Source organism: Neoarius graeffei, chromosome 20, assembly GCF_027579695.1.
Source record: "Neoarius graeffei isolate fNeoGra1 chromosome 20, fNeoGra1.pri, whole genome shotgun sequence".
Taxonomy (NCBI): Eukaryota; Metazoa; Chordata; class Actinopteri; order Siluriformes; family Ariidae; genus Neoarius; species Neoarius graeffei.
The window spans coordinates 33387067-33412997 of record NC_083588.1 but is presented as its reverse complement, the minus strand read 5'-3'; the positions used below and the strand labels follow the sequence as shown (position 1 = coordinate 33412997).

Here is a 25931-nt window from a genome sequence, read left to right as displayed (position 1 = left end):
GCATCAGAGTGGTTTGATTGCCAGTGTCCCTGCTTCTCATTATGGCTCTATATCCATTGTATATTTTGAGATTTCTCAAGAGCAGAAAGCTGTTTTATGTCAGTGTATATTAAGTGCTGTAAAATTTTTAAAAAAGTACTTTAAATTGAACTAAATTATATTTATAGTAAGGGTGTAATGATAAAATATTCAAACAAGTTTAAGAAAAGGCCTATTTGCTATTAACTTTTTTCATTTGTAATAAAAGGAATAGTTTACTTAACTATTAGGCCTATATTTTACTCCGACCTGTACAAACATGGGTAAATAATTATTGTTGGTTATTAAGAAAATGGAATAAAAGGGTTTATTTATTTAACAAAATGAATATTTAAGTTGATAAATAATAGGAAAATAGATCTTGCGTCTTTGGTAATTTATTATTATTATTATTTTTTTTTCAAAAAACACCATGGGAAAATCGAATCGTGAATTGGGTAAATTTATTGGGTGAATTACATGCCTACATTATAGGTTATACTGTTACACAACCACATTATAACACAAAGTATTTCATCTGTAGCTTTCAAACAACACCATCGCCACTACAATTTACAGTGCCTGAGAAAGAAGCTGTGGAAGCAATCATTTTAGCTGACTTTGGAGCTGTATTTCTGGGTAAAATTATGCCTCAGGCATTGCTCTACTCATTAACTTTCAGTCATTTTCTCCAGGTCACAGATTGTTTATTTCATCAAATTTTTAAGAGAATTTGTAAATGTATTCATTTAAGATAAATAAGTGTGTAGCAAGGCGGCACGGTGGTGTAGTGGTTAGCACTGTCGCCTCACAGCAAGAAGGTCCTGGGTTCAAGCCCAGTGGCTGGTGAGGGCCTTTCTGTGTGGAGTTTGCATGTTCTCCCTGTGTCTGCGTGGGTTTCCTCCAGGTGCTCTGGTTTCCCCCAAAGACATGCAGGTTAGGCTAATTGGTGGCTCTAAATTGACCGTAGGTGTGAATGGTTGTTTTTCTATGTGTCAGCCCTGTGATAACCTGGCGACTTGTCCAGGGTGTACCCTGCCTCTCGCCCATAGTCGGCTGGGATAGGCTCCAGCTTGCCTGCGACCCTGTAGAACAGGATAAGCGGCTACAGATAATGGATGAAAGTGTGTAGCAAATATTCTAGTTTACAATATTAAACCTTTCAGATAATTGAATTGAATCTTGAAGCCAGTATCATGAATCAAATCAAACTATGATCAGAGTATATTGTTACACCCCTATGTCAGTGGTTATAGTGTGATGGCTGATTGGTGTATACTGCTGCTGATGTTAGTACCCTAGTTCAGCTAACTTGTTAGAACACAGTGTGGAGATCCAAACTTACAAGATTGGTCATGTTTGGTCTGTTCATTTTATTACCGAATCTGTGCTTTCCATGTATTTTGTACAACCCCAATTCCAAAAAAGTTGGGACATGGTGTAAAATCTAAATAAAAACAGACGCTACGTTCACACTGCAAGGCTTAATGCTCAATTCCGATTTTTTTGTGAAATCCGATTTTTTTGTGAGGTCGTTCACATTAACAAATATATGCGACTTGTATGTGATCCTCAGTATGAACGAAAAGCGACCTAAAAGTGTTCCGCATGCGCATTGCAGGATATGACGACATCACACGCAGTGAGCATGGCCAGTGTTTACGGAAGTAAAACCGCCCGGTTGCGGTATGACTCATCCAATCTAGCTTGAATAGCTGCATCCCCCCAAATGGAAATCAGCTCCCTAACCTCTGCGTCCTTCCATTGAGAAGATTCAGAACCTTCACAGCCCAAAGCGTCCCTCGCATTGATGTCATGCGCAGGGGCGCAGATACGTTTTTTGAACTGGGAGGGACAAAAAACTGGGGGGGGGGGACAAAGCTGCCAGCAAACCAACCCCGATATGCCTGTCAAACTTGTTGTTAGTAACCATAGCAACCAAGCTCGAGCTCGCAACCTGTGCAGTCTGCGCAGCTCAACCAACCGAATATCAGTCTTTGTTTTATGTGAGTTGTTGCAACTATGTATGTAGTGCTGTGCACCTCAATAAACCGAATGGTAATTAGTCTTTTGATTTTTCCGTGAGGTTTGCCTTATGCAAAGAAAGACAGCATAGACGTTTTTTCCTCCCTATAAGTGGGGGGACCGAACGAGGTGAATTTAAATCTGGGTGGGACGAGTCCCCCCCCTCTATCTGCGCCCGTGATTATGCGCCATGTTGTTGTAACTTTTTTTGAGAGACCCGCCGCCTACTTCAGCGCAGAATAGTGACGTTTGTGGCTTGTTGATGACGTGTAAGTCGGATGAATGCGACCTGGCGGTTCAGACTGAAGTCGCATATGAAAAGAGCGGATAGGGATCGGAATTAGGACCACATATCCAAACGGCCTGGGTCGGATTTGAAAAAATCGGATCTGTGTCGTTCATATTGTCAATAAAAGATCGGATACAGGTCACATATGGGCGAAAAGATCGGATTTGAGTCACTTCAGCCTGCAGTGTGAACGTAGCCAGAATGAGATTTTCAAATCATGGAAACCCTACATTTCATTGAAAATAGTACAAAGACAACATATCACATGTTGGAACTGAGAAATTTTATTGTTTTTCAAAAAATTTCTGCTCATTTTGAATTTGATGTCAGCAACATGTTTCAGAAAAGTTGGGACAGGGGCAACAAAAGACTGAAAAAGTTGTGTAATGCTAAAAAACTAATTTGGTTAATTGTCAACAGGTCAGTAAGATGATTGTGTATAAAAAGAGCATCCCAGAGAGGCAGACTCTCTCAGAAGTAAAGATGGGGAGGGGTTCACCGCTCTGTGAAAGACTGCGTGGGCAAACAGTGCAACAATTTAAGAATAACGTTCCTCAATGTAAAACTGCAAAGAATTTGGGGATCACATCATCTATGGTCCATAATATCATTAAAAGATTCAGAGAATCTGGAGAAATCTCTGTATGCAAGAGACAAGGCTGAAAACCGACATTGGATGCCTGTGATCTTCAGGCCCTCAGGAGACACTGCATTAAAAGCAGACACATGTCTGTAGTGGAAATCAGTGTATGGGCTCAGGAACACTTCAGAAAACCATCATCTGTGAAAGCACTTCATTACTGCATCCACAAATGCAAGTTAAAACCAGATATATACAATATCCAGAAACCCCGCCCCCTTCCCTGGGCCCAAGCTCTTTTACGATGGACTGAGGTGAAGTGGAAAACTGTCTAATGAATCAAAAGTAGAAATTTTTTTTAGAAATCGTGGACCCCACGGGGTGGCACGGTGGTGTAGTGGTTAGCACTGTCGCCTCACAGCAAGAAGATCTGGGTTCGAGCCCCGTGGCTGGCGAGGGCCTTTCTGTGCGGAGTTTGCATGTTCTCCCCGTGTCCGCGTGGGTTTCCTCCGGGTGCTCTGGTTTCCCCCACAGTCCAAAGACATGCAGGTTAGGTTAACTGGTGACTCTAAATTGACCGTAGGTGTGAATGTGAGTGTGAATGGTTGTCTGTGTCTATGTGTCAGCCCTGTGATGACCTGGCGACTTGTCCAGGGTGTACCCCGCCTTTCGCCCGTAGTCAGCTGGGATAGGCTCCAGCTTGCCTGCGACCCTGTAGAACAGGATAAAGCGGCTAGAGATAATGAGATGAGATGAGATGGACCCCACGTCCTCCAGGCTAAAGAAGAGAGGGACCATCCGGCGTGTTATCAGTGCACAGCTCAAAAGCCAGCATCTGTGATGGTATGAGGGGGCATTAGTGCACATGACATGGGGAGCTTGTACATCTGGGAAGGAATCATTAATGCTGAATGATATAAACATGTTTCAGAGCAATATGCTGCCATCCAGACTAAATCTTTTTCAGGGAAGGCCTTCCTTCTTTGGCAAGACAATGCCAAACCGCTTTCTGCACATATTAAAACTACATGGTTCCGTAGTAAAAGAGTCTGGGTGCTAAAATGGCCTGCTGCAGTCCAGACCTGTCTCCCTTTAGAACAGGATAAAGCGGTTAGAGATAATGAGATGAGATGAGAACTACAGCAGCTGATCTCCTCAGTTCCCAAACGTTTACAGAGTGTTGTTAACAGTAGAGATGATGCAACACAGCGGTAAACACGCCCCTGTCCCAACTTTTCTGAAAGATGTTGCTGACATCAAATTCAAAATGAGCATATATTTCTCAAAAAACAATAAAATTTCTCAGTTTCAATATATATGTTGTCTTTGTACTATTTTCAATTAAATATAGCATTTCTATGATTTGTAAATTATCGCATTCTCTCTTTATTTACAGTTTACACAGTGTCCCAACTTTTTTGGAATTGGGGTTGTAGTTCAATCAGATTTGGGGTCTCCAGTCTCTAACATTCGCCAGCTAACCCTACTATGGTTGACTAAAGTCAAATTTATTTATTTCAAGGCTAGGATGTGCTGACTCAAAGCTACTGCCAAATTGTACCTGAGCAGATCTTACTGAGAATTACTAATACAGGCTTGGCAGGGTGACTCTCAGCAGCATAGAAACACTCCATTTTAGAGCAGAGACACTCAGCTAAAATTTGTAGAGCAGTTACCTTTTAATGCTTAACCATTCGTGACAATTTGAAGTGTTTATGGTTTGTTTAGTGATGTCTAATGCTTCCACTTTTGATTAGCACCACAGAGTCGGAACAGATAAGACAAATATTTGAAATTTGCTGTGGGGAAAAGCATATTTTATCTATTAAAGTATCATGTAAAGTGACCTTGAGTTTGAGAAAGGCGCTATATAAATGTAACTTAATAATAATAAAATATTATTTTTATTATTGCTCTTTAAGTATTGGCTTTTCTTTAAACAAACCATGTCAGCAGTTCACTAACCAGACCAAAAAGTAAATAAAATCACAAATTAGTCCTGTAGCTTTTGTCCTTGGTTTGATGAGCTGCATTCAGCTCAGGACTATAAATAAATGCAGGTGATTCATGTTTCAAAAGCTTGTCACTGAACTCATCTCATCTCATCTCATTATCTCTAGCCGCTTTATCCTTCTACAGGGTCGCAGGCAAGCTGGAGCCTATCCCAGCTGACTACGGGCGAAAGGCGGGGTACACCCTGGACAAGTCGCCAGGTCATCACAGGGCTGACACATAGACACAGACAACCATTCACACTCACATTCACACCTACGGTCAATTTAGAGTCACCAGTTAACCTAACCTGCATGTCTTTGGACTGTGGGGGAAACCGGAGCACCCGGAGGAAACCCACGCGGACACGGGGAGAACATGCAAACTCCACACAGAAAGGCCCTCGCCGGACCCGGGGTTCGAACCCAGGACCTTCTTGCTGTGAGGCGACAGCGCTAACCACTACACCACCGTGCCGCCGTCACTGAACTCAACAATTGTAAAAGTTGTGTAAAACCTGTCAAGGAGTGATAAATGACATAGGTGTAGAGGTTGAAACCAGTCATAAAGGCACTGGGAGGAACTGTATGTTTACTTTTGGGGATGTACATTTAATCAGTTTAACCCACTAGACTTGGCCAGAATAGTGTTAGAATGAATAATGCCAGAAGGCTGTCAGTGGTGGAAATCACCACCCACCATTAAAAAAAAAAGTTACAATGCCAGTACATAAATGCCAACTGGAATAATATTTGTGGTTGGTAAGGAAGTATGTATGTACATCTCAAACAATATCATGAAAAAAAATAAATTTTTTCGTAATTGAATTCAAAAAGGTAAACTTTTCATATATTCTATATTCATTACATGTAAAGTGAAATTTCAAGGCTTTTTTATTTTAAATTTTGATGATTATGGCTTATAGCTCATGAAAATCAAAAATCCAATATATCAAATTATTAAAATATCTTCTAATCTCAATCTAGGCATATCAGGTGAAAATTCAATCCAAATTGCTTAAAACTGGTGGCACTGAATTCAGAACTGAATGCAGAATATACCTTTTACAGAATTAAAATGTCCGTTCTTGACATATTACAAATCAAAAATTGAAAAAAAGTCTTAATTTTTAGAAAACTGACGTAATATGTATTAGGACAACATGATCCAAAATGGTCCTCATTAACGAATGAGCTCAAATATTTTTTCTTAAATTTATTTTTCAAGATATTTACATGGAAATTGGCAGATACATAGATGGTTGTATACTGAAGATAAAATTAGTAAAAACAAATTATGCAAATGAGTATTTATTATGCCAATTTGGTAAAAACGTTAAATTGGTACACTCTTCTTCAAAGTTTCACCAAATGACTATTTGTGCAATATAAAGCTGATCTTCACTCTCATTTATACATCACAAAGAAGGAGAAATCAATGTTAATTACAAATACAGTTATAAAATATGCATAAATAAACATTGTGTCATTCACATCTACCATTCTCTATCAAAAAGTAATTTTTTTTTATATCCTCTTTGTGCTCTGTAGGCCATTGTATTTCTAAGTAGGGCCTACGAGTGTTTATGTGAAAGAATATAAATGATTATTTCAATTAATATTCACAGCTTTCAAGGCTAACCTTAAAAAAAAAAAAAAAAACACTGTGCGAGTCACATCCAATAAACAATTCCATCTAATTGAACTGGAATTAACACTCGCGTTTCTGACTACTGTTTTTTTTTTTTTTTTAATATCATTCCGACCACCAAGATCTCTCATCAAAACAACTAGTTACCGTATATGCCAAAATGGTTATTTATTTACACTAATCACTTTAATTTGAAAAAAATAATTCGGTAAAGCTATGAAAACTCACTTCAAAGTCTCCCGTGAAGCATAACATCAAAACTATCCATCCATCCATCCATCCATTATCTGTAGACGCTTATCCTGTTCTACAAGGTCACAGGCAAGTTGGAGCCTATCCCAGCTGACTATGGGCAAGAGGCGGGGTACACCCTGGACAAGTCGCCAGGTCATCGCAGGGACAAACAACCATTCACACTCACACCTATGGTCAATTTAGAGCCACCAGTTAGCCTAACCTGCATGTCTTTGGACTGTGGGGGAAACCGGAGCACCCGGAGGAAACCCACTCAGGCATGGGGAGAACATGCAAACTCCACACAGAAAGGCCCCCATCGGCCACTGGACTCGAACCTAAGACCTTCTTGCTGTGAGGCGACAGTGCTAATTACTACACCTCTGTTCAGTAACCGACCTGAACGAGAAATTTCTTTGAAAAGCAGAGATAAGCTTTAATGATAATATTCATTATCGAAAATATTCAAGAGTTAAGCAATGACAGATTTGGAAAGTTAAATGAGCATCTGCATGCAGAATTTTTGCAGCACATCCAGCAAGCGTCTATTCAATCAAAAAAGGATTAACAATACAAAAATGCCCAACTTCTGAGAAATATGTTCATTTATACATTCAATATTTGCTTGGGATACTTTTACCATGAATTACTGCATCAATGCGGCATGGCATGGAGGTGATCAGCCTGTGGCACTGCTGAGGTGTTATTGAAGCCCAGGTTGCATTGATAGCAGCCTTCAGCTCTTCTGTATTTTTGGGTCAGGTTTTTCTCCTCTACCTCTTGACAGTACCCAATAGATTCTCTCTGGGGTTCAGGTCAGGCTGGCCAAACAAGCACAGTAATATCATGGTCAGCAAACCATTTGGTAGTAGTTTTGGCATTGTGGGAAGGTGCCAAGTCCTGCTGGAAAAGGAAATCAGCATCTCCATAAAGCTTGTGAGCAGATGGAAGCATAATTTGCTCTAAAATCTCCTGGTAGATGGCTGTGTTAACTTTGGACTTGAAAAGCGCAGTAGACCAACACCAGCAGATGACATGGCACCCCAAACCAGAGACTCTAAAAACTTCACACTGGACTTCAAACAATTTGGATTCTGTGCCTCTCCACTCTTCTTCCAGTCTTTAGGACCTTGATTTCCAAATAGAATACAAGCATCGTAGCACAAATACAACCCTGGTTCCAAAAAAGTTGGGACAAAGTACAAATTGTAAATAAAAACAGAATGCAATAATTTACAAATCTCAAAAACTGATATTGTATTCACAATAGAACATAGACAACATATCAAATGCCGAAAGTGAGACATTTTGAAATTTCATGACAGCAACACATCTCAAAAAAGTTGGGACAGGGGCAATAAGAGGCTGGAAAAGTTAAAGGTACAAAAAAGGAACAGCTGGAGGACCAAATTGCAACTCATTAGGTCAATTGGCAATAGGTCATTAACATGACTGGGTATAAAAAGAGCATCTTGGAGTGACAGTGGCTCTCAGAAGTAAAGATGGGAAGAGGATCACCAATCCCCCTAATTCTGTGCCGACAAATAGTGGAGCAATATCAGAAAGGAGTTCGACAGTATAAAATTGCAGAGTTTGAACATATCATCATCTACAGTGCATAATATCATCAAAAGATTCAGAGAATCTGGAAGAATCTCTGTGTGTAAGGGTCAAGGCTGGAAAACCATACTGGGTGCCCGTGATCTTCGGGCCCTTAGACGGCACTGCATCACATACAGGTATGCTTCTGTATTGGAAATCACAAAATGGGCTCAGGAATATTTCCAGAGAACATTATCCGTGAACACAATTCACCATGCCATCCGCCGTTGCCAGCTAAAACTCTATAGTTCAAAGAAGAAGCCATATCTAAACATGATCCAGAAGCGCAGACGACATCTCTGGGCCAAGGCTCATTTAAAATGGACTGTGGCAAAGTGGAAAACTGTTCTGTGGTCAGACGAATCAAAATTTGAAGTTCTTTATGGAAATCAGGGACGCCGTGCCATTCAGATTAAAGAGGAGAAGGACGACCCAAGTTGTTATCAGCACTCAGTTCAGAAGCCTGCATCTCTGATGGTATGGGGTTGCATTAGTGCGTGTGGCATGGGCAGCTTACACATCTGGAAAGACACCATCAATGCTGAAAGGTATATCCAGGTTCTAGAGCAACATATGCCTCCATCCAGACGACGTCTCTTTCAGGGAAGACCTTGCATTTTCCAACATGACAATGCCAAACCACATACTGTATCAATTACAGCATCATGGCTGCGTAGAAGAAGGGTCCGGGTACTGAACTGGCCAGCCTGCAGTCCAGATCTTTCACCCATAGAAAACATTTGGCGCATCATAAAACGGAAGATACAACAAAAAAGACCTAAGACAGTTGAGCAACTAGAATCCTACATTAGACAAGAATGGGTTAACATTCCTATCCCTAAACTTGAGCAACTTGTCTCCTCAGCCCCCAGACGTTTACAGACTGTTGTAAAGAGAAAAGGGGATGTCTCACAGTGGTAAACATGGCCTTGTCCCAACTTTGAGATGTGTCATCATGAAATTTAAAATCACCTAATTTTTCTCTTTAAATGATACATTTTCTCAGTTTAAACATTTGATATGTCATCTATGTTCCATTCTGAATAAAATATGGAATTTTGAAACTTCCACATCATTGCATTCCATTTTTATTTACAATTTGTACTTTGTCCCAACTTTTTTGGAATCAGGGTTGTACAAAAGCTTTCATCTGAAAAGAAGATGAAATACAATACAAGCACAATACAAAAGCTTTCATCTGAAAAGAGGACTTTGGACCACTGAGCAACAGTCCAGCAGTGCATTTCCCAAAAACCTCTTAATGCTAAGAGCATCTTAATTAGGAGAGAACATTCATTGTGCTGCTTGCTCTACCATTTAACGATGATCTTTGTGCTACGATGCTTTTGGGAAACCCAGCCCTGAGAGATACACTGTATTTATACTGTTTTACTCAAACTCAAAATGAAATGCTCACATTTTCAGATTTTTTTTGCACTGTAGACCATAAACAAAATTAAAACAGAAAAATGCTTGAAACATTTTAGTTTATGTGAAATTAGTCAAGAATATTCCCTTTCTTAAATAACTGATGGAAAATATTGAACTTTTTCACAATATTCAAATTTTGAGATGCACTTTATATATATATATATATATATATATATATATATATATATATATATATATAAATAAAATTTATTACACACACACACACACACACACACACACACACACACACAGTGATGCTTGAAAGTTTGTGAACCCTTTAGAGTTTTCTATATTTCTGCATAAATATGACCTAAAACATCATTAGATTTTCACACAAGTCCTAAAAGTAGATAAAGAGAACCCAGTTAAACAAATGAGACAAAAATATTATACTTGGTCATTTATTTATCAAGGAAAATGATCCAATATTACACATCTGTGAGTGGCAAAAGTATGTGAACCTTTGCTTTCAGTATCTGGTGTGACCCCCTTGTGCAGCAATAACTGCAACTAAACATTTCTCGTAACTGTTGATCAGTCCTGCACACTGGCTTGGAGGAATTTTAGCCTATTCCTCCGTACAGAACAGCTTCAACTCTGGGATGTTGGTGGGTTTCCTCACATGAACTGCTCACTTCAGGTCCTTCCACAACATTTCAATTGGATTAAGGTCAGGACTTTGACTTGGCCATTCCAAAACATTAACTTTATTCTTCTTTAACCATTCTTTGGTAGAATGACTTGTGCGCTTAGGGTTGTTGTCTTGCTGCATGACCCACCTTCTCTTGAAATTCAGGTCATGGACAGATGTCCTGACATTTTCCTTTAGAATTCACTGGTATAATTCAGAATTCATTGTTCCATCAATGATGGCAAGCCGTCCTGGCCCAGCAAAACAGGCCCAAACCATAATACTACCACCACCATGATTCACAGATGGGATAAGGTTCTTATGCTGGACTGCAGTGTTTTCCTTTCTTCAAGCATAACGCTTCTCATTTAAACTAAAATTCTATTTTGGTCTCATCCGTCCACAAAACATTTTTCCAATTGCCTTCTGGCTTGTCCACTTGATCTTTAGCAAACTGCAGTTGAGCAGCAATGTTCTTTTTGAAGAGCAGTGGCGTTCTCCTTACAACCCTGCCATGCACACCATTGTTGTTCAGTGTTCTCCTGATGGTGGACTCATGAACATTAGCCAATGTGAGACAGGCCTTCAGTTGCTTAGAAGTTACCCTGGAGTCCTTTGTGACCTCGCCGACTATTACACACCTTGCTCTTGGAGTGATCTTTGTTGGTCAACCACTCCTGGCGAAGGTAACAATGGTCTTAAATTTCCTCCATTTGTACACAATCTGTCTGACTGTAGATTGGTGGAGTCCAAACTCTTTAGAGATGGTTTTGTACCCTTTCCCAGCTTGATGAGTATCAACAACGCTTTTTCTGAGGACCTCAGAAATCTCCTTTGTTTGGGGGCGTCGTGGCTCAGGTGGCTAAGGCGCCATACCATAAGTCCGGGGACCCGGGTTCGATTCCGACCTGAGGTCGTTTCCCGATCCCTCCCTGTCTCTCTCTCCCGCTCATTTCCTGTCCTGTCTCTACACTGTCCTATCCAGTAAAGGTGAAAAAAGCCCAAAAAAAAAAAAAATCTCCTTCGTTCATGCCATGATGCACTTCCACAAACATGTGTTGTGAAGATCAGACATTTCATAGATCCCTGTTCTTTAAATAAAACAGAGTGCCCACTCACACCGGATTGTCATCCCATTGATTGAAAACACCTGACTCTAATTTCACCTTCAAATTAACTGCTAATCCTAGAGGTTCACATACTTTTGCCACTCACAGATGGGATCATTTTCCTCAATAAATAAATGGCCAAGTATAATATTTTTGTCTCATTTGTTTAACTGGGTTCTCTTTATCTCATCTACTTTTAGGACTTGTGTGAAAATCTGATGTTTTAGGTCATATTTGTGCAGAAATATAGAAAATTCTAAAGCGTTCACAAACTTTCAAGCACCACTGTAGATAGTTAGTTAGTCCCTGATTAAAGCTTTTGAGATCCCCTGCTGGAAAGCAGGTTAACAAACGGGTTGTTTTACAATCAGGGTACGCAAGCTAAAAATCACATTTAACACTTATTATCTTCAATATCAAAAGGCTTGACTAAATAAACTTGGTTGTTTATTGTAGCCCTGTGATAGCTCTATTTACCATGCAAAAAAAAAATTGGTGATAACGTTATTTTTGGTGAATGCATGGCAATATATGTCATATTTAGCAAAATTACTCGTGTCATTTAGAAAAAGTGCTTTTTTGACCACAGGTAGCTCCAAAAGGGATGCACTTAAATCATTCTTTATACCATAAAACAAATATTTGGTTCCATATCATTGGAAACATAATTAAGTTTTAATGTTGAATGGCAGTAAGTTTTCAGACTATTTTGATCAAATTAGTATGTAATTGTGTCAAAAAAAATGTCCTCTCTGAGACAGCTAATTTTTCAATATAAAATAACATATCTAAAATGATTATTTTCATCCTAAAATGTGGTCAAGATATTGGGACATAAATATTAGACACAACTAACACAAAGCTTACAGCCTTATATTTAAAAGCACTATGGAAGTAGTGGATTCTGAATTTATCTCATCTCATTATCTCTAGCCGCTTTATCCTGTTCTACAGGGTCGCAGGCAAGCTGGAGCCTATCCCAGCTGACTACGGGCGAAAGGCGGGGTACACCCTGGACAAGTTGCCAGGTCATCACAGGGCTGACACATAACCATTCACACCTACGGTCAATTTAGGTGGGGTTTACATTAGACCGTATCAGCGGATCATCATATTAACGTTTTTAAAACGATTAGCGTGCACACAGCAACACCAATACACGATTCGCGTGCACACAGCACGGATACGCTCGGCTCTGCAGGCATCCTGCGCTCCAAATCACTCCGCCCTGAACAGCGAGTGCCCTCTGGAGGGTGCGCACTCCGGCCCTGCGCAGCTCACAGAGCGCGCGAGTGAAGTGCACGAGCAGTGATTCGGGACTGAGCCGCTGTGTGTGTGATCCCAGCGCATATCACTTACCACTTGCAAGTGGAAGGATGGCAAGCCTAAAGACAATCATAACTACACAATGGGCAGTATTTGCATCAGTATTTGCAGTATTTTCATACTTTTATACTCTTTAATGAAAGGTGATACAAGGCGGAAGTCCGCGCCGTTTTTCAGCAGTCGCATCACATGACCAACGCCAGCGAATCAGGAAGGTGGATGTCACAGTGACGTTGTCCAATGACGACGCCAGCTAGAGCTCAGCACAGCGTATCCGCATATTCTCAATGTTTACACAGCACCGGACCAGACACGATCTGGATTGAATACGTGGACCCTGGCGGATTCCCGTTTCCCGGCGTTTTAATGTAAACGGACAGTGCATCCGCGAAGAAAACGAGACAGATACGGTCTAATGTAAACTTGGCCTTAGAGTCACCAGTTAACCTAACCTGCATCTCTTCGGACTGTGGGGGAAACCGGAGCACCCGGAGGAAACCCACAGGGACAACATGCAAACTCCGCACAGAAAGGCCCTCGCCGGCCACAGGGCTCGAACCCAGACCTTCTTGCTGTGAGGCGACAGCGCTAACCACTACACCACCGTGCCACCGGATTCTGAATTGTCAAAAAAAAAAAAAAAGTCCTCTCCGAGAATCACTTCATTTGTTTCTCCCATCTTATAGCAGGGGCGGCACGGTGGTGTAGTGGTTAGCGCTGTCGCCTCACAGCAAGAAGGCCCAGGTTCGAGCCCCGTGGCCGGTGAGGGCCTTTCTGTGTGGAGTTTGCATGTTCTCCCCGTGTCCGCGTGGGTTTCCTCCGGGTGCTCCGGTTTCCCCCACAGTCCAAAGACATGCAGGTTAGGTTAACTGGTGACTCTAAATTGACCGTAGGTGTGAATGTGAGTGTGAATGGTTGTCTGTGTCTATGTGTCAGCCCTGTGATGACCTGGTGACTTGTCCAGGGTGTACCCCGCCTTTCGCCCATAGTCAGCTGGGATAGGCTCCAGCTTGCCTGCGACCCTGTAGAACAGGATAAAGCGGCTAGAGATAATAGATGAGATCTTATAGCAGATTACACAAAACTCCCATACACACGTCAAAAAATGACCTGAAATCTGTTCTTTAACTTGTCCTTCACTTAAAAACCGGTACAAGAACCAGTTTGAATCAATTTGAATTTTGGCCCCCTGTGACACAAACTTTGTACCCTGATTGTAAAACAACCCAAACCTAAACATTTGCTTCACGTTTTGCTTTCTACAATCAATCAGTTTTTGTAACTATGAATAATTCAACTGGACTCTGTGGTAATGCGGATGAGTATTTCAGTCATGGCATAAAGTTAAACCGAGGTTGACGAGGAGGAGCTTAGAAAGCAGTCGTGTTCCCGGAGCAGCAGGAGAAAAGCGAGCAGCTTCTTCTCTTCACATGAGTCAACGCTCCTGTTCGAGTCCTCAGGATTCCTGAGCTCAATGCGACCGTACGAACTGTCGGCTCTGTTCTCCGAGGTCACTGGCTGTTTGGAAGCGAGCCGAGCCGAGCCTGGAGCATTTCCTGACAGGTGTTTCGGTTCGACCCAGGACTCAGAGGAGACTCGGAACTGAAATCATGTCCAACGGGAAGGATGCACCTGTTAGCAGAAAGTAAGTAGCAACAGCTGCTCTTGTGTGATTAGCCGCTCGCGCGCTGCTGTGTGAAAGCGCTAATAGAGGAGGATGGTCAGCCTCTGGCGGATTGGTTTTTAATTAGCTCTTTTCTTCAGTAGGGCGACAGTTATGTTAAAGTAATGGCTTTAATACTTTCTTCCGTACTGTAAAATATGTGTGATGTGACGCCTAACACTGGCGGCGCAGCAGCTCAGTGCCATTATAGCAGCGCTGGAGGTGTTAGTGACTGTTAAAGCGCCTCCACACTTGTAGACTGAAGGCTGAGCTTTGTTTTTGGCTGATTCAGTTTGTTTGTGGTGAGTTTTTTACAGTTTGTTCAGGATTTTCTGTTCTACTTGGGTCGCTTTTCACACCCTTGTCTCCTTCCTCTCGACTCTTCCTTCCTTGTTGTGTATTTGCTTTTTGTGAAGTGTGTGTGTGTGTGAGAGAGAGAGCTCTTTAATCGGCAGTATTGTTGTACTCTCTACTCTACTACAATAACAATAATAAGTAGTCCAGTAATAGTAGTAGTATTTTCCCCCTTATACTAGTGCATCTCAAATTAGAATACCATGAAAAAGTTCCTTTTTTTTTCCAGAATTTAATTCAAAAAAGTAAACTTTCATATCCGCGTGGGTTTCCTCCGGGTGCTCCGGTTTCCCCCACAGTCCAAAGACATGCAGGTTAGGTTAACTGGTGACTCTAAATTGACCGTAGGTGTGAGCGTGAATGGTTGTCTGTGTCTATGTGTCAGCCCTGTGATGACCTGGTGACTTGTCCAGGGTGTACCCCGCCTTTCGCCCGTAGTCAGCTGGGATAGGCTCCAGCTTGCCTGCGACCCTGTAGAACAGGATAAAGCGGCTAGAGATAATGAGATGAGAAACTTTCATATATTCTGTATTCATTACATGTAAAGTGAAATATTTAAAGCCTTTTTTGTTTTAATTTTGATGATTATGGCTTATAGCTCATGAAAATCAGAAATCCAGTATCTCAAATTATTAGAATATTCCCTAAGATCAATAAAAAAAAAAGGATTTACAATACAGAAATGTCCAACTTCTGAAAAGTATATTCATTTATACACTCAATACTTGGTTGGGGCTCCTTTACCATGAATTACTGTATCAATGCGGTGTGGCATGGAGGTGATCAGTCTGTGGCACTGCTGAGGTGTTATTGAAGCCCAGGTTGCTTTGATAGTGGCCTTCAGCGTATCTGTATTTTTGGGTCGGGTGTTTCTCATCTTCCTCTTGACAATACCCCATAGATTCTCTATGGGGTTCAGGTCAGGCAAGTTGGCTGGCCAATCAAACACCGTAATATCATGGTCAGCAAACCATTTGGTAGTAGTTTTGGCACTGTGGGTAGGTGATAATTCCGGCTGGAAAAGGAAATCAGCATCTCCAAAAAGCTCGTCAGCAGATGGAAGCATGAAGTGCTCTAAAATCTCCTGGTAGATGGCTGTGTTGACTTTGGACTTGATAAAATACAGTGGACCAACACCAGCAGATGACATGGCACCCCAAATCATCACAGACTGTGGAAACTTCACACTGGCCTTCAAACACCTTGGATTCTGTGCCTCTCCACTCTTCCTCCAGACTCTAGAACCGTGATTTCCAAATTAAATGCAAAATGTACTTTCATCTGAAAAGAGGACTTTGGACCACTGAGCAACAGTCCATTTCTTTCTCTCCTTAGCCCAGATAAGACACTTCTGACATTTGTCTCTGGCTCAGGAGTAGCTTGATATTAGGAATGTAAAAGTTGTATCCCCTTTCTCGAAGCTGTCTGTTCGTGATGGGTCTTGATACACTGACACCAGCTTCAGTCCACTCCTTGTGAAGCTCTCCCAAGTTCTTGAATCAACTTTTCTTGACAATCCTCTCAAGACTGCGGCCATCCCTGTTGCTTGTGCACCTTTTCCAGCCACCCTTTTCAGCAATGACCTTTTGTGGCTTACCCTCCTTGTGGAGGGCATCAGTGATCATCTTCTGGACAACAATCAAGTCAGCAGTCTTCCCCATGATTGTGGTTGTGTACTGAACTAGACCGAGAGATGCACTGTGTTCATACTGTTTTACTCAAACTCGAAATGAAATATTCTAATATTTTGAGGGGTTTTTTTTGTACTGTATGCCATACTGATTTAAAATAGAAAAATGCTTGAAGCATTTGTTTGTGTAATGAGTCTATAATATAACATTTTCACTTTCTTAAATAACTGATGGAAAATATTGAACTTTTTCACAATATTCTAATTTTTTGAGATGCACTAGTATAAGTGCATTGGAATAAGGCTGTACATGTAATGAGTATACATCAATATACCCTTCTGAGGACACCTGTATCCCTCATTCATACCTGCATGATCCTTTTAGCCAATTATGTGGCACCAGCACAATGCATAATCTTCAATTAATGTTCACGTCAGACATCAGAATGAGGAAAATATGATCTCCGAGACTTTGACCATGGCATAGTTGTTGGTGCCAGATGGGCAGATTTGAGTACATCACAACCAGCCAGAACTACCCGCAGAACTGGTGCTCACTGGATGTTTTTTTTTTTTTTTTCCCACACACCATTCACATCATAACCCCTGGACATGATTGTGTGTGAAGAACACAGGAGATCAGCGGTTTCTGAAATGCTCAGACCAGCCTGTCAGGACATGGTCAAAGTCACTGAGATCACACACATTTTTTCCCAATTCTGATGTTTTGATGTGAACATCAGAAACAGGTTTGGGAAAAACATCTGAACTGTACCTGCATGATGATTTTAAAGATTTATGTATTGTGCTGCTGCCAGAGTATTAATTTTCAATCGTGAATGTACAGGTGTTCCTATTAAAGTGGTGTGTGTCTGTGGTTCTAAAGTGCAACACACACTACAAAGTGAATTGAATTGTAGTTCATCAAGGAATTTTATTTATTTGCTTGCTTGTTTGCTTGCACTTTTGACCCATAAGCACTTGAAAACTGTTGGCTACTTACCTGGAGTAAACATTAGACACCTTGTGGGGAGGATTTTCTGCTGCATGGTGTTTTCACAAAGCTCTACATGTGACAAAATTCCCAGCAACTGTGCGTGCGTGTGTGCGTGTCTATGAAACACAGGCACATGTTGAAATAGCCCATGAAGGCAATTTCACTATGCTGATCCTATGATGATGAGAGTCCTGTGTGTCCCTAAGAGCAAGTGTGTGTGTGTGTGTGTGTGTGTGTGTGTGCGCTTTACAATGATACAGACGTGATATCTGGTACAATCTCATTGGATCTTCTTACACACCTTAATATATCTTTCTACAAATATTAAAATGTTTTATTGAACCTCTTACACCAATCACTACCATTTGACTTTCTCCTGTTGCACTGGGGGCTTTTTATAGCCCCATGTCATCAGGCATAATTTATAATTAATAAAGGGCATGTTTCAAAGCGGAAGACATTGCTTATTAGTTTTTTATCATCATCTCACGCTCTGTGTTTATCAGGTGGCAAACGTTTGTTCTGTCAAAATCTAAATGATTTTGATCATTTGTTTCTGTTTTTATGTGCTTATTTTCACTCAGCTCCACACAGATGTCCTTAAAAGCATGTCTTGAGGAGTGTATGGAGGCCTTGGATCTGTTTCTCAACAACCACTTCAGTGAGAGTCTGGACAAACTGCAGCCACGGTGAGAACAAGTAGTCCTGCCTTTCTTTTGCCTTTACTCTTCTTTACAGCACTGTCACTTTCATATGCACTATTCATGATTGACTGGTTGAACTTGATGCAAGAATTCATTGTGACCACACCATTCAGGAAAGGGAGTTTGAAAGAAGTGTTCAAGTTTGTTTAAAATCTTAAATGCCTAAAATGATTTCTATAGGGTTAACTGCGACATGGCTTTTGGCTGAAATGTTTCACCATGTGTTTGATTATGTGCGTCATGCCAACTCCCTTGACCAGGATATGAGGTGTTTACTCAGGTTCACACCCAAAGGCACACACACTCCTGCATTAGACTGCCTTGGTCAGGAAATGAGGAACGCTTCAGTTCTGCCCAAAGTTAGTGTATTTGTCTCACATATCAGGGAAAAGTGTTTTTAACAGATACATGTAACTACTTGCTTCTCTTGGGGGGGATCCTGATTGAAATATAACTGGAGATGGCAGTCATTTGGGCCACCTTTTCCTTGGAATGGTTATTGCTTTAAATGCAGCAGTTGTTCTGAGCAACTGGAGGCTGCTATTTGCTATTATGACACTGGAACTAAACTAACCTGCCAGATACTAGAAGAAGAAGCCTTTATTTGTCACATGCACACTCAAGCACAGTGAAATTTAACCCATCTGAAGCAGTGAGCACACGTGTAATGAACACACACACACCAGTGGGCATGCCACAGCGCCCAGGGAGCAGTTGGGGGTTAGGTGCTTTGCTCAAGGGCACTTCAGCCCAAGGCTGCCCCATGTTAACCTAACCGCATGTCTTTAAACTGTGGGGGGAAACCGGACCATCCAGAGGAAACCCACACAGACACAGGGAGAACATTCAAACTTCACACAGAAAGGCCCTCCGTCAGCCGCTGGGCTCGAACCCAGAACCACCTTGCTGTGAGGCGACAGTGCTAACCACTACACCACTGTGTCACCCATGATGTCCTCCCATGAGGAATACGGTTAACTCCAGAGGAAATGACAATACTTGTTTATTTCTGTGCTTGTAATAAAACCAAATCTATGACTGCAACTTAAACTTCTCAGTGAAAGAGAATTCTCTTCAGTAAAGCAGAGTAAAGTTACATGGCATTTAGCAGGCGCTCTTATCCAGACATACAACGAGTGCAAAAGTCAGGTACATGAAGTGCTGAACTTCTAGACAAGAAAGTTCTAGTGCCAACTGAACAAGTGACTAGTGTAATATTCTATTGAAATATCAATACTCAGGAAACAGCCAAGGAAACAAACCAACCATACAAAGTCAGAGCCTAATCTAGGGCGCGTAATACGCGATAATGTGCGTTTTTTATCTGTCTGTCGCACATCCACTTTTTGGGCACGAGAGTGATATCGCGTATCTATTCATTTTGTCGCGCATTTATAAGTAGAGAGCGTGTAGTCGCGTTTTACTGAATCTTGTGCGCATCAATTTGTCAGCACCAGCTAGCAAGCACTGCGGTAAATATAGCGTTGTTTACACACCAATCGGAAAATATCGGAAAGGACCGAAGTATTCCAAATGGTTTATTTAGCGGGTAAAACAGTTTTGTGAACTATTATATCATTGGTCACTGAACCGGAAGACAGTGTATCTCAACCAATCATGTGAAGTGTTTTAAAAATACCCAAAAGCACATGGCATATCATTCTATCTCATCCAAACATAACAATGTCAAAACGCGTGGTCACGTTGAAAGACCTTTGGAAGAAAAAAGGAAACAAAACGAAGACACAGAAGTGACGGATACTAATCCAGCCGACATTACACAACCGAATACAAGATATTATGAAATAAATTTAATCTGTTCTTGTATAATGGTAGGTACTGTAAATAATAAGAGATTATCATGATAATATACTGTTTAGGAAATCTGAATTTTGGGATTATCTCTAGTCATCTATGTCAAAAACTAGTTTAAAGATAAGTTCTACATGAATGCTAGGTTTTTTTTTTTTGAGTAATTTGTTTAATTCAGTTTAGTATTATGTTATTAATCATATTCAAATAGTAAAGGTGCTTGATATATAAGACATAAGTTTGTGTACAAATATGATCTTAGAGTAATTATATGACAGTGTGAAGACATACTAAGTCATTTGATTCTGATTTGATGTTTTTTTGAAGTTTGAATTTGATATTTTCCTAATGCCAATATACAATTAGTTTGATAATGTTTGGTATTATGTAAGTTTTATTTAAAAATATATTTAATCTGAAGGGCGGCACGGTGGTGTAGTGGTTAGCGCTGTCGCCTCACAGCAAGAAGGTCCGGGTTCGAGCCCCGTGGCCGGCGAGGGCCTTTCTGTGCGGAGTTTGCATGTTCTCCTCGTGTCCGTGTGGGTTTCCTCCGGGTGCTCCGGTTTTCCCCACAGTCCAAAGACATGCAGGTTAGGTTAACTGGTGACTCTAAATTGAGCGTAGGTGTGAATGTGAGTGTGAATGGTTGTCTGTGTCTATGTGTCAGCCCTGTGATGACCTGGCGACTTGTCCAGGGTGTACCCCGCCTTTCGCCCACAGTCAGCTGGGATAGGCTCCAGCTTGCCTGCGACCCTGTAGAACAGGATAAAGCGGCTACAGATAATGAGATGAGATGAGAGATTTAATTTGTTCTTGTGTAATTGTAGGTACTGTAAGATTGTAAATGATAGAGATTATATACTTTTAGGAAGTCTGAATTTTGAGATTATCTCCAGTCATTTATGTCAAAATCTAGTTTAAACATGGGTAGATTGTTTGTTTTTCACTTTCATGAAAGGTGGTCTGAACAAAACAAATGATAGCATTTTTAAATATTTGATAGTGATTTTATTTTATTCAGAAAGTCAGATTTTTCATCTTATTAATTAATAGTGGCAAGACTACATGGATTTTAGACTTAACTATATCAAATGATGTAATATTAACCTAGTCATATTTGATATGCAATATTAACCTAGTCATATTTGAAATGCAACATTATACTACTGGTGGTCAAATTGGTAAAAATAGGCTAGTCACATGATTTATAGTAAAGCAGTAACCTAGTCATATAACAGAAAACTAGTCATATTTGTAAGGTTTTGCAGTATATAATTCTTCATAGTTTTTTATCTAAAATCTTTACATTTTTAAAGTTCAGATCTGATCATAATGTTTGTGCAATACTATAAACTGTGGATACGTGTTTGCTGATGATATTATATAGATTAACATCTGATATGAATGTACATAATGTACATAGTACACAGCCTGGGTTGGTCTAGACCAGGGGTCACCAAACTTTTTTTTTTTTTTTTTTTCTCTGGGGGCCACATTGTCGTTCCTGACTGTGATGGGGGGCCGGGGTCAGGTCAGCTATCTCATATTATCTCTAGCCGCTTTATCCTTCTACAGGGTCGCAGGCAAGCTGGAGCCTATCCCAGCTGACTACGGGCGAAAGGCGGGGTACACCCTGGACAAGTCGCCAGGTCATCACAGGGCTGAGGTCAGCTATATAACATAGAATTGTATGACCCAGACAAATATGATCACCAGCAGGCCTCATTGTGTAGTAAAGATTACTAGCCTGGCACAGCCAGCCCCACTACTATATCCACACTACTTATATCAACACTTGATTCCTGGCACATATTTGTTTATCTTTACTAGTGGTTTGCAAAAGTAGTAATCGAGTCTTCACACTTTGTTTTAATTTGAAATACCACAGATATTCCATTTATTTTCTAATAAAAATATCAAAGCTGTCAAGGTAAGAAACATCTACCTAGTTGAGGTGATTGACACTGGCAAAGGTGAGTGGAAAATTATAAATTGTAGGTAGGCCTGTTGATATTATTAATAATAGTGTGCAGCACTTAATAAAGGTCAAATAAATAGGCCTATAAAATAAATACATTTTTAAAAACAGTGAAATTATAATATGATCAATAGATCACAGCAGTTGTGCTGTGTCCTGCACGTCATTGCTCTCATCCATGGCCAAAGCAAAAAACTTGAATTCTGATGCGTTCTCATTCAGCTGGTCATACACGTTGTTCCCCAAATCTTCGGTTCGCCTGGTCATAGTAGGTGCGGAGAGACTTGCCGCGTTGAGCGCATCCTTCTTGTCGGGACACACCTCCTCGGCCACAGCAAGCATGCGTACTTTAACAAAGTCCCCATCAGTAAACGGGTTTCCATGGGTAGCTAGTAGGTGAGCCACCTTATAGCTAGCTCGGACAGCAGCCTGGTTGATCTGGGTTTGGTGAAGGAATACATTCTGTTGTGCAGCCAGTCCGCATTTCATCCTCCGAATCCTGTCTTCTCTTGTTTGCCCTCGCAAACTAGCATACTCTTTTGTGGCGGGTTTCGTAGTGATGACGCAGATTATATTCTTTGAAAACCGACACACTTTCTTTACATACAAGACAAACTGCACGGTCCTTACACTGAACAAAAAAATAATCGGTGGTCCACTGTTCTTTTAAAAACTCTGCACACTCTGTCAGCTTTTCGCTGACCGCTAGCCATTTTGCTGTCCTGAACACTGACAGTTCTCTGCGCGTGCGTTGCCTGTCACTGCTTGACATATGATAAAAATTCGGAAAATATGAATAGTTCATTTTATAACTAAATATCAATTTTAATTGATAAAATCAACAAAATACAAGATGCAGACATGTTGTTATTTGCCAAAAAGTAATTTAAAAAAATAGGCCATGACCACTTTTGGGGATTGCCTCATAAGTGGTGGGGGGGCAGAGGGGCTGGGGGGCCGGAGTCAGCCCGTGGGCCGTAGTTTGATGACCCCTGGTCTAGACCGAAACCTAGTTATAAAGTGGGCAGGGAAGCAGAAAGCATTTTTTAAGTAGTGCAATAATATCCTAAAGTAAGCCTCTCAAAGATCTTGATCATATTGTACAGCCTGTTTGTTCTGAAATGTACTTGCTTCCTGAGAACATTATTATGAATATTTATTATAGTATATTATGAATATTTATTATAGTATGTTTAGAATTTCGATTAATTGCATATGATTGCAGCAGTCTGTGGTTGTGTACTGGGATTAGGATTTCACTCCAGGCATGCCTCTGTATTATATTTAAAGTGGAAGTGAAGTGGAACACAGACTGCTTACATAATACCTTGAGATGATTAAAGGGAACTGGACGAATGATTCTGCAAAAAAACATTTGTGCGTTTCAGTTTTTAATTTTCTAAATATAAGGTGTGCAAAAGCAAATGTTATATAACAACTTGCCTTGGACTATTTTACTGTTCTACGCTAATCTAAATATTGTGAGATGGTGTGTGTGGTGTGGTGGGTTTTTTTTTTTTAAATATGTGCCATCACTTTCCACTGCACTGAGCATGTGATATTCAGCATGTAAACCCTGGAAAGTTAACTAGATACAGTCCAATGGAGTTCATTTTAGCCAAACTAAGCAGGGCCTTGTAGATCTCAAGGCTAGAAAAAGTGTGTATTTGACCAGGGCAGGATTAGGACCTTTCAGCTAAGTAAAGTTGACCATGGTTGTGAAAAGCTGAAACCACCATCACAAGCTTAGGATGCTCTGCTCAGGATGATGGGAACTTGTGGGCCTGGGGATGATGGGCGCTTGTGGACGATGGGATGAAAAGTTTCTGGGCTTTGGGGTAATGGGAGCTACTGGGTCTTGGGATGTTGGGAACTTGTGGACTTTGGGATAGTGGGTGCTTGTAAACTAAAGCGTGATGGCAACTTGTGGGTTTTAGGATGATGGGGGAATTTGTGGGCCTCAGAGTGATGGAAACTAATGCACTTCAGGATGGAAGGATCTTGTAGACCTCAGGATGCTCCGAGTGTGTGGATTTCAGGATAAGAGCTTGTGGATCTCAGGATGGTAAGAGCTCATGGACCTCGGGATGATGGGACCTGATGGTGGGAACTTGTGGGCCTCAGGATGAACAGTAGCAGGAAGAACATTTCAGTGTCAAAATAAGTAAGGTAGGCCAGGGGTAGTTCAAAGAGAGTTCTTTTAGTTTAAAAAAAATATTTTACACAGCAGTGAATGGGTGAGTTTGTTTGTCTTCAGTTTTTCATAATTCCACACATTTCAGCTTACCATGCATTTCCTTTGGCAAATCAATGAGAGCATTGACTTTGTTCATATTGGAGGTAATTTTTAAAACAACTAGACATTTCTTTCAGCTTTAATTTGCTATATCAGAATTCCAGTAGGTCAGAAGTTGACATGCACCAAGTTGACTTTCTCTTTATACAATCTGGAAGATTCCAGAAATTGATCTGATGACTTTTAGAAGAACTTTAGGAGTGAATTGGGAGTACACCTGTGGCTATAAAAGGGCCTACCATGATACCATGCGGAAAATATGAGCAGCTCTGCCAAGACATCAGGAAAAAAAATGGACTTCTACAAGACCAGTTCCTCCTTTGAAGCAATTTCCAAACAACTTGAAGGTACCAGAAGAACCTGTACCAACAATTGTATGCAAATTAAAAAAAAAATCTTTGAGCCACACAGACAGTGCATCACTCAGGAAAGAGATGCAAATTAACTCCTGAGAAAAAAAAAATGAACTAGGGTCCAAAAGGTTCAACTAACCCTCAAAATAACAACAAGGGGACTAGTGAGGGGGTTGGAGGCACCAGGTACCAAAATATGTGCATCCACCAGTATGAATATCCTATATCACCCTTACCTGAAAAGATGATGTGCAAGGAAGAAACCTGGACTCCGAGACCTGCATTTAAAAAAAAAAAAAAAAAGCCAGATTGAAGTTTGCAGGTGATCCAACATTTTGGAGGGGTGTTCTCCAGTTAGATAAAACAAAAATTGAACTGTTTGGCCCTAATGACCGGCGCTATGAAAAGAGTGTGGGGATCTTTTGCTGGGAAAGGGACTGGTGTACTTTGGGAAAATAGATGGAATTGCAAGGAAGGAGCAGTATGTAGGAAAAACTGAAATAAAACTTCAAGATGGGCAGCACGGTGGTATAGTGGTTAGCGCTGTCGCCTCACAGCAAGAAGGTCCGGGTTCAAGCCCCGTGGCCGGCGAGGACCTTTCTGTGTGGAGTTTGCATGTTCTCCCCGTGTCCGCATGGGTTTCCTCCGGGTGCTCCGGTTTCCCCCACAGTCCAAAGACATGCAGGTTAGGTTAACTGGTGACTCTAAATTGACCGTAGGTGTGAGTGTGAATGGTTGTCTTTGTCTGTGTCAGCCCTGTGATGACCTGGCGACTTGTCCAGGGTGTACCCCGCCTTTCGCCCGTAGTCAGCTGGGATAGGCTCCAGCTTGCCTGCGACCCTGTAGAACAGGATAAAGCGGCTAGAGATGATGAGATGAGATGAAACTTCAAGACATAAGCCAGAAAGTTAAAACTTGGTCGCAACTGGGCTTTCCTGCAGGAGGATGATCTGAAGCATATGTTCAAAGTCTACTTAAAGACTACAAAGTGAAAGTATTGCTGTGGCCATCTCAAATCCTGGACCGGAGTCTCTTTTTATTTATTTATTTTATTTTATTTATTTATTTTTTTAAATAAAATGTCCTAGCAAGGAGACCCCCAAACCTGATTCAAGAATTACAACAGATCTGTCAGGAGGGATGAATAAAAATTTCTGCAAAGTATTGTGAGAAGCTTGTAGAGGCCTATCCCAAGAATTTGATTCAAGTTAAGCAATTAAAAGGCAATGCCACTAAATATGAATGAACAATTATTCG

At 40.9% G+C, this 25931-nt stretch overlaps 1 protein-coding gene across 4 annotated transcripts in view; it reads left to right on the top strand.

The window, feature by feature from the left end:
• zgc:158403 (tetratricopeptide repeat protein 39A) overlaps positions 1-25931 on the top strand; it is a 74597-nt gene that overhangs the window by 4373 nt on the left and 44293 nt on the right. For 2 of the 4 annotated variants that reach the window (XM_060901527.1, XM_060901526.1), the window contains exons 1-2: positions 14290-14532; positions 18116-18220. In XM_060901527.1, the coding sequence (XP_060757510.1) occupies positions 14498-14532; positions 18116-18220 (140 nt within the window). In that variant the 5' untranslated portion in view covers positions 14290-14497. Of the gene's footprint in view, positions 1-14289; positions 14533-14764; positions 14853-18115; positions 18221-25931 lie in introns of those variants that run through there. The other 2 variants (XM_060901529.1, XM_060901528.1) reach the window with 2 other exon arrangements.